Source organism: Nothoprocta perdicaria, unplaced genomic scaffold (assembly GCF_003342845.1).
Source record: "Nothoprocta perdicaria isolate Ctin4 unplaced genomic scaffold, notPer1 scaffold_3, whole genome shotgun sequence".
Taxonomy (NCBI): Eukaryota; Metazoa; Chordata; class Aves; order Tinamiformes; family Tinamidae; genus Nothoprocta; species Nothoprocta perdicaria.
The window spans coordinates 7,426,060-7,435,234 of NW_020455532.1; the positions used below are offsets into that span (position 1 = coordinate 7,426,060).

Genomic DNA, 9,175 nt, shown 5'->3' on the forward strand with positions numbered 1-9,175 from the left:
GGAAGACAAGTCATAACTACTGTTCTCCTTGGACCTCTTTTAATGCTACTGCTTGGTTAACCAGAGTGTTTTCTACAGAACAAAAGGGCTAAAAGTAAAGAGACTTTTGGTTTCCTTCCTCTCTGTCCCCGGAAGCTGCTATGGGAACCTAGTCAGGCACCGCTGCTGGCCCAGATGAGACTTGAGTGGCTTATAATAGAAAGTTACAGCAGTGAGCAGAAATACGGGCTAGAGACTAATGTACCGCGTAAAAGTAGCCATATGTGACATATAACTAGATACACAGATGCATTGTATAGCTTAAACATTGTTCAAAGTACCAGCCTTGGGTGTAGGACAGGAGTCATCTGAGATTCAGTGTTGCAGGCTCATCTGCCTCCCTGGGAACAAGTTGTGTTATTCCTCTGACACAGCTTATGTTGCACACAGCTGTTCAGCTTGCTGCTCAGGCTGCTAGTGTGTACAGGAGGAGTAACTCAGTTTAGTTTTAAATAACTTGATTTCAAAAAGAAACAAACTGGAATTGCACCATTTAGCACCTGCTTTGCATTATGGTTGAAGGTGGSAACTTCTCCACAGTTCTAGTGGTCACCTCGCTGCTATCTGAGCCTGCCCATAACTTGAGCTGCTTTTATCAAGGAAAAAAGGTTTTTGCAACTTGCCTGTTAGGCAAGCTCTGCCTTTTAGCCTTGATTGAGCTGCAAGGCCCTGTGTCTTAGGTGAAGGGAAGGTTTTTGCYCTCTGAGAACAGGGTGCTTAGTAGGTAAAAGTTAGTGAAGGGTTACTATGCTGTGATAACATACAATAAAGTTCTGTAGTGTTTTGTGATATAGCACTTTTAGATTATGCAGAGGGGTTTTTAACATTCAGTTGAGGTGTTAGTTTTGCTCAAAAATGAGTTTTAGTGTGCTTTTTTTCTTGTTCACAGAAACCTTGCTTTTTTACATGTTTTCTATCTTCTTTCTGTGTTTAAGAGCACAGACAGATAAGAAAGGCTGATAAATTCCCCACATAGTTAGATAGAGGCTTGTTTTACTTATCTGATTGGTCATTCCAGACAGGCATGTTTATTACTAACACTGTTTAAAAAAATATACACACTTTTCCCAAAAGTAACTTTCTGTAACGCAGGCATAACTTAAAGCAAATGCATCTATAAATTGCTAAAAGCAACCAGCATAACTAGAATTTTTTTCTTCAATAAAGTGAATTTCACTTATAGGTGTTCTGAAGTCTGATCATACTCTAAGTAAATTGGGATGTATAAATTACTGGCTGGGSTGTGTTTTAGGTAAACTTTTTAGAAAGTATATTTTAAATTAAATTCAAAAATATATTTTGAAGTTCAGAATCCTCAACTGTAAAGAGGACTTTTTAGAACTATTGTAAAATAGTGAAAGAGATCTTAAAAAACCTATGATAATGAAAATAATAAATGGCTTTGTCTTACAACATGTTGTGCTCAAAGTGTTTTATTAGGAAGTTTGATGGGCTTGCTTTCTATCTTAAAAATTGTCAACTGTAATGGAAAAGCAATGGGATACTATGCAAGAAGTTACAAACAACTCACCTTTAAACCAGTCTCTTTTCAACCTCMTTTTTCTTCTCCATTTAATTAGCTAGTACTACTTTGATAAGAAGGGGGTTAGAGTATAACTATTCACATGCCTGTTTGAGGATTAAGCAGCAGAGCTTCCCCTCTCTAGCCCTGTAAAGAAGATGAGGCTATTCTCTTTTCAAATATTCAACTTTTCAAATATTTGAACTTTCCCTATTCAACATTTCAACTTTTCAAATCCAATGATCATGCCAAGAGCTTTCCAGTAAATTAAACTATTACTTCTAGCCCCATAAACTGAAGTTTGTTTTCCCAAATSTTTTCTTTAAAGGGCTCCACCACCRTACCTGGTAGCTATGGGCCTTGAATTTACTGTGTAATAACTAACAGAAAAATGGAGCCAGGTGCATAGCAAGGGCTGCAGTCCTTTCCTTGACACAGTCCCTATGCTGCACCTCACCCCAGATCTAGGTGAGACAGACTTGTGAGCCTAGGCAAGACTCAGGGGGAATGCAGGCTGAGGGTAAAGTGCTTACAAAGGAGGGAGGTGAACTAATAATACAAATACACTAGTAACTAAAAATACTAGTGACAATATGTAATAAGTCTTTATTTAAGGAGTTGAGTACTCACATATAAGACAGGATTCAGAGACAAAAAACACACATCATTTTAGGACACAATAAAGGCATTCTCCTCACACAATTTCCAATTATACCACAGTTGTGATACCTGCTGCTAAGGGTATCTCTGGGATTTGTTATTGCACTGTTCAGTGAGCTAGAACCACAACTGCCTCTTACTATTGGAAAAAAGAACCAATAATAAAGACAGACCACATCATAACGGCCTTCACCTGCTTAATATTTAGTTTTACCCTTTATCAACCTACCTGGCCCACATTTAATTGCATTTCAAGTATGTTAAATATTCCTCAACCTCCAGCTAAAAAAGTCAAACTATTTTACATTGCTATATGAGTTTAAAATGGCAACCAGCTCAGATTTGTGTTCTTCAACCAGCCTTGGATTCCAAGGCCTGTTCTATCCCTTGTAAGCATTACAGTAGTCACATTACAAGACCTCTCTCGTTGATCCAATACAGTTATCCCTCTTAAGACTATGTTCTGGTTGTGGCAGCAACATCACTCTTTCTGCTGTTAGGCATCTTTGTAGAGTTTGCTGTAAGCCAGGGATGAACAAGCACCTCTTTCAGGGGCATCCGATGAAACGGGTTATGCTTTAGAAGCTTTGAAATTAAATCTCTTGCACCTTCTGTTACAAACGGAGGAAATTTGAATTCCACCTAAGAAAAGAAAATGACACTAAAGATACAAAACTTCTTTCGCAGCAACTAGAGAACTGAAGGACTATATCATTCCACAATATGGCCAGGAAGAAGAAAAAAGAAATCATTCTTGGGGACTATGCACCTTAAACCTATCAAGTAAGCTTCTTAAATAATGCCAAAGTTACCTTAACTTCCACAAGCACCAGAAAAGCTTGCTAGCTTTTTTTTTTTTTTTTTTTAATTTTTAAAACTAGCCTTGTGTTTCTTGAGCCTTTCTGCAGTATGGAACAGGAAAATTAAAGCTTGCATTTTTGTAATAGCCCAGTTGTTAAGTACTCATTTTAGAAGCTAGAACAACAAGGTAGATCATCTTGTGGAGTGCTTTAGGAAAAAGAAAGCAATTCCAATACAGGTAGAAATAAGTTGGAGCCAAGGAAGTTAAACAAGATAAGTTGAGGTCTTTTACAGCCATTCCACAGAGCAACCAGGGACAATATTGAGGATTTTGTTTTGTCAGCATCTCATTAGCTACACCGCAGTTCCTGTTAAATGACCATTTAAGCTTAACATGAAGAGCCACAAAGTTCAGTTAGTTCTAGTAAGTGATGGCACATACCTTGGAAATAGCTCTGTAGGTTTCCTGGTAGGTGTTTGCTTCAAAAGGCGGTTTCCCTACTAGGAATTCATAGCACAGTACCCCCAAGCTCCAAATATCCACCTTTTCATCATGTGTTCTTCCCTCAATCATTTCAGGTGGCAAGTAGTCAAGGGTCCCACAGAGAGTTGTTCTCCTGAAGAATTTATGTTTCAGTTTGTCATCTTTTTTCTTTATGGCAACTAAGATCAATTACAAGAGCCAGAGAGAAGCCAATGCTTGCAGCCACCTGTAGTTCGGCATAGTATGCTCTAGATGCAGCACCACTATAATATCCAATAAAGAAATACCAGCAGTAACTGCTCCTTTAAACAAGCAAAGTCAKTGAGGCCACACTCCTACCCCTCCTCCTCTAGTCTCACCAACTGTGTGAGATAGAGGCTTCCTTTTTGTCAGATGCAATTCAAGCTTATTCTTGAGGAATAATCACAACTATATTCCTAGGGCTCAAGTTCTTTACTGCTGTGGCCCTGCTGCTTTAAAGCTTAAGGATGGGAATTTTTCYAGTAACTTTACAAGTTCACATTTACCTCTGCCCAATAGTTAAAGCTGTGATCAAGCTAGTGTTTACAGCACAGAAGTATCTGTGTAAGGTTTGTACGCATCGCATTCTTACCTAGAAGATGGAGCATGCACTGACCATCCAAAGTCAGCAATTTTTAATTCGCCATTTGAGCCAAGCAGCAAGTTTTCTGGTTTGATGTCCCTGTGAATCACGCTCTTTGAGTGACAGTAAGACAAGGCATCTGCTAGTTCCGTGATGTACTGTAGTTAAAAAGAAAACAAATTTTCACGTACAGAGGCTTTACAAAGGAACAACTCTGTTACTCTAGATAAGCTGGCTACAGCATAGTATTCTCTGTTCAAGAAGCTAGAAAAACCTACAGTGGCAGTTCTTTGCTCATCAAACTTGGTGAGCTTCTGAAGCTCTTTGTAGACTTCTCCACGAGGTGCGTACTCCAGAATCAGGTAGACTCTTGTAACATCATGGAAATAGCCATACAGCCTGAGAATGTTGGGATGCCTGCAGGAAGATAAGAATATTCTTCTGAACAAAATCTTTGTGCATTACTCCATTCCTAGTTACAGGAGACAGCACAGGATTTTTCTTAGATTCCAGCCTAGACTCCTGAGAAGTTGCAGAGTTACCCATATAAATGCAAAGAGAATAGCAATAAAGAAGATTTTATTATTGTGGTTGCTTCACAGCTAGTTAGACAAAAGGTAAATCTTACACTCTTGGGCAGAAACGTAACAATAAAAACAAAAGCTTTTAAATTAAATAGCTCRTCTTCACTGTATGCTACCAGAAACAAACTTATTTTACTTTTCTCCTTAAGTCACAAGCTAGACAGTGTGRTTTTTTTTAAATTAAACCTTACCTGAGATGAGATTGTATTTCAACTTCTCTTCGTAGCTGATGTTCTACTCCAGCCTCCTCCAATTGTGTTTTAAATAGCACTTTCAGTGCAAGAATAAATTTACTCTGCTTTTCACGTGCCAGGTATACATTTCCAAATTTTCCTTTCCCCAGAGGTCGACCAATTTCAAAGTCATCAAGAGACCACTGCCTTCTGCAGAGATACCACCAAATTACGTCAAAAATCCACCCAAAGTACCCAAGTGTATTCAGGTTGTACAATAGAATACTTCATGATCCAAGCTGGATTTTCATCTTTAAGAGAACATTGCCAAGACGACAAAATATGCATYGAAATTTAAGAGAAAAAGCTCAAAGACAATCTCTTCCTTTCTAAACCTTGCACACAGAGATGCTAACAGCAGCCACATCTTGCTGAAGAAAATCAAGACTGCATATACAAGACCAGGGACATTTCTGTACAGTTAATAGACTTGCACTTACCATTGCAAGTCAGAACTGTGTTTTAGAATTAGCCACAGTAAGCTTTATTCATCCCTAACCAGATTCTAAYCTGTTGCACATATGAAGGAGGCATTTTTCACTTTTACTTGTTGTGACAAGAATAGGGTTTATCAGCATTCTCTCATGGAAAGAGGCATTACTCACCAAAAGCTTTTCCTTAGGGTACAGGAAATTCTGGTTACTAAGGATTTTTAAGTTAAAGAAAGCTCTCCTAGAGATTCATTTAAAAAAATTATAACTTTTAAGTGTTGGAACACTCCTCAACAGTTAAGGGGCTTGAGTATTGTAACTACTACTTACTAGAGCTAACTTGCTTACTCACGGCATGTAGGCCTAGAAGTTAGAAGAGAGCCTAATTCTCTACTAGCTAGAACACTGAGGTACAGAACAACTTACTTTTTTGTCTCTTCATTTTTCTTTTTGGTAGTCTCTTCATTTTTCTGTTTAGATGTGCTTTCTGCTTCAGCATTTTTTGCTATATATATAAAGGGGGAAACATTTTTGAACAAAATCCATAAGCCCAGCACAAAAATGCATGTGAAGAGCAAGTTTAACAGTGTAGTATCAACTTAGTTTTAAAGTAAACTGTAAAGTAGCATAACAGTTGAGTCATTATCAAAAAGCAACTCCAAGAAAGCTTTTATAAATTAAGAGAAATATTTAAAAGTTCACACCATCACCCATATACCACTATTATTCACGTTAATCTCTTTGGTACATAAGACTATGATGAATCAGTGCCCATTTCTTTAATTCTTAATTGACTAATAATTATCTGGAAGTCTTTTGAGAGCAAGAAACATCCATATTGGCTCTAAATATAATCCTGGTGCAGTAACATCCAAGATCAAACATGATAATTCCATTTCTGGGTGCAGCCCAGTATTTCTGCATAGAACTCCTACACATTAAGATCAGCTTTGGAAATTTTGTATTGGTTTTCACTTCATAGAATAGAAGCATTCCAAGCATCACAACTCTTTAAAAACATCTAACATCTTCATAATTACCAGGTGCTGGAGCCTGCTGAGGTTTTTCAGTGTTCTTGCTTGGAACCTGAGGCCTAGCAGTTGATTGGACCACAGTTTTTGGCCGAGGCTGCTGCRCTGTCTGATTGTTTGACAGTTTTTGGGTTGACAGTGCAGATTTTTGTGACTGTACAGGAACACGCTGGGGCAAGTTTGAAGGACACAGAACACGTTGTGCTTGAACTCCACCACTTTGTAACCGGTTCTGAGCAGAATGCTGAGGCACAGGGACACGTTTTGGGCCATCTCCAATGGAATTCAGAGTCTTCAAAAAGAAGCATGTTTTAGTTATAGCACATCACACCTTACAGCCCCATTTAATAGACTTCGATATGAATAGGAGGTAGAGAGAAARGAATGTAACAAACCAACTACTTGGCCTAAAGTTCAGTTTCAAAATTGATAACTAGCTCCCTAGCTCTTTACATGAATATTGACCCTCTAATGATTCCTATGTAARAGTTTATACTTCTTTTCCCCCTCCCTCCTATAATCACTCAGTCTTCTGGTTCAGTTCAATGAACCTTAAAATTCTTATAAAAGTGTTTTATTCATGTTATTTCTAAAGCCTTTACATGGAGTTTCTCACTTTCCAAGTTTTAAGAAGGAAAATGTATTTGTGCATCTATATGCAAAAGTTACTCAGGTTTATCTTGAGCATTCTACATATGAATATACAAGTATATTGACACACAACCTGCTTCTGGAAACTATATCTGGAATAARTTGTGCACATACACTTGTTGTCCAATTAAGCACTGTTACATGCAAAACATAACAGGAATTTCTTAGCTAASAAACAACATAGCTATATTATCGAGACAAGTAAGCTTTGAGCAATGCTTTCACCAAAAGAGAGACTTAAAGAAAGTCAGGGATTGTTTCCTGTGAAAAGGAAATGGCACTTCAAAGCGCATTTCCCTTTTTGTTATTTAAGCAAAGCGCCACCATGAAGAGTTTTAGAGCWATAGGACTCATACAGTCAAATGAAATGGCACGTTATTTACCTTGGGAGCATGGCTATGGTATCCAGAACGGTTCTCTTTAGTACTCTTATCCATGATGCCTGAGAAGAAGGGCATGTATAGATTAGCCTATAGACGAGACACGCTTAGTACCAACCAGCTCCACACACAACGGCCTCTAAGGCCGGGCCCGCGCTCCCGCCTCCAGGCGACACCTCCGCCCCTCGCCCGCCAGGCTGGAGCCCAGGACCCCTCGYGCAGGGCCCTGGGCGACATCCCCGGGCCTGGGCCCCGTCCCCGCCGCGCTCCGCTCACCGCGGCCTCAGCTCCCTCCGGCCGCCAACGCTGTTTGAATTCAAACCGTCCTCCCTTAAATACCCTTTAAACTACCGCCTCTCCCCCATTGGCCCGTCTCCCGTGGCCTGCGCCTGCTCATTGGCTCCTTTTCAACCGCCTCGCCCGCCCATTGGCTCGCCGGGCGCTCCGCTCGTTGCGGTGGGCTGCGCCTCGCCGCGGCGAGCCACCGGGGCGCATGCGCAACGGCAGCCTGCTGCGTACGGCGCGTCGGGCCGGGCCGCCCGCCCCCAGGGCGGTGTTTGCGCTACATGCGTATTTTACGTAGCGTCCCCCCGCCGCTGGCTGCTTCCGTACTCCAAGTGCGTGGATCGGCGCCCCGCACACACACTTTGCTCCGCCAAGTCTCCGCTCGGCCGGCTCCGCCGTTACGCAAGTCGCGTAGGGCCAAGCCACCCACCTGTGGCAGCGCCGCAACTGCCGCCCCTTGCCCGGAGCCCGCGAGGCCGCAGAGCGCCCCGCCGCCGCGGGGGGAAGGGCTCAGGTTAGTCCCGCATCCCGCGACCCGCGCCGCTCGCCGCCGCACGCGCGCACACCGGCCTCAGGGAGAGGCGCTGCCGGCCCCTCGCGCGAAGCTGAGCGCCCGTGGGCTCGGGGCTATTGTGTCCTGCCAGCGAGGAGGTGCCGCGGGGGCAGCTCCCCGGCCCGGAGGAACCGCGGGACGAGCCAGGCGCGGATCAGGCCTCAGCCTCGAGCAACCCGGCGCCACGTGCCCTGAGCTCTCGAGGACAGGCACGAAGTGATCGCCCAGTGCYGCCCGGACAGGGTGCCACCAACAACCCACAGACACGTGTGAGAGGGACAGGCGGACTGCCGTGCTGCACCTGTGGTGACACCGGGCGCTGCAGCTTGGCAAGCCTGACGGGTCTTTGAAGAGACCCAGCGTGAGATCGGCGCGCTCTGTGAGGACAAGCGTCGCCGGAGCTCGGCCGGCTGTGCTGTTGCGGAAGGCAGCTGTCTACACGGTCCCACTCACAGCTGTGAGGAGGACCCGGGCCGCAGAGCGGCAAGCGGCAGCCAAGCCCAGCGTGAGCCCGCCAAGCACCTGACTGAAGGCAACTCTAAGCGGCCCTGCAGCGCTGAGAACCAGCGCGGAGACAACTTCTGCTGCGTCGGTTCTCCTAAGTGATCCAGGATAGGTAAAAAGAAGATGTCAGGTCGGAGGGTCGCCGCGGCGTGTGATAGACGACAGCTCCCGCGGGGCATGGGCAGCATGGCATCCCCCCTGCTTGACCCGCGGCCGCTCCGACTGCCCTTCCTCGAGGCTGACGTGAGTAGGGCTTTGGGGAGGGTGGTGTTTGCGCCCTGGGCTTGGGCTGCGCGGCCGCGCGCGGTGCTTGTTACAGCGCGGCTCCTCAGGGAGGCCTGCGGGGCGGCCGCGCGCGGAGCTCTGCAGCCGCGGCCCCCACGCGGAGGGTCCCACGGCCCCGGCGGGCGCAG

General features: G+C 43.9%; 2 protein-coding genes across 2 annotated transcripts in view; one reads left to right on the forward strand and one right to left on the reverse strand.

The window, feature by feature from the left end:
• Positions 1–2,144: 2,144 nt before the first annotated feature.
• On the reverse strand, positions 2,145–7,758 carry AURKA (aurora kinase A). Its single transcript, XM_026042237.1, has 9 exons — positions 7,697–7,758; positions 7,424–7,482; positions 6,399–6,681; positions 5,785–5,863; positions 4,886–5,077; positions 4,389–4,527; positions 4,120–4,268; positions 3,465–3,639; positions 2,145–2,863 (listed from the first exon to the last, which is right to left on the reverse strand). The coding sequence occupies exons 2-9, from the start codon at positions 7,475–7,477 to the stop codon at positions 2,678–2,680; spliced, it is 1,257 nt and encodes a 418-aa protein (XP_025898022.1). The 5' UTR covers positions 7,478–7,482; positions 7,697–7,758; the 3' UTR covers positions 2,145–2,677.
• Positions 7,759–8,433: 675 nt separating this feature from the next.
• Positions 8,434–9,175, forward strand: part of CSTF1 (cleavage stimulation factor subunit 1) — a 7,490-nt gene continuing 6,748 nt past the window's right edge. Inside the window, exon 1 of the mRNA XM_026042160.1 lies at positions 8,434–9,005. Within this exon, the coding sequence (XP_025897945.1) occupies positions 8,886–9,005 (120 nt within the window). The 5' untranslated portion in view covers positions 8,434–8,885. The remainder of the gene's footprint in view (positions 9,006–9,175) is intronic.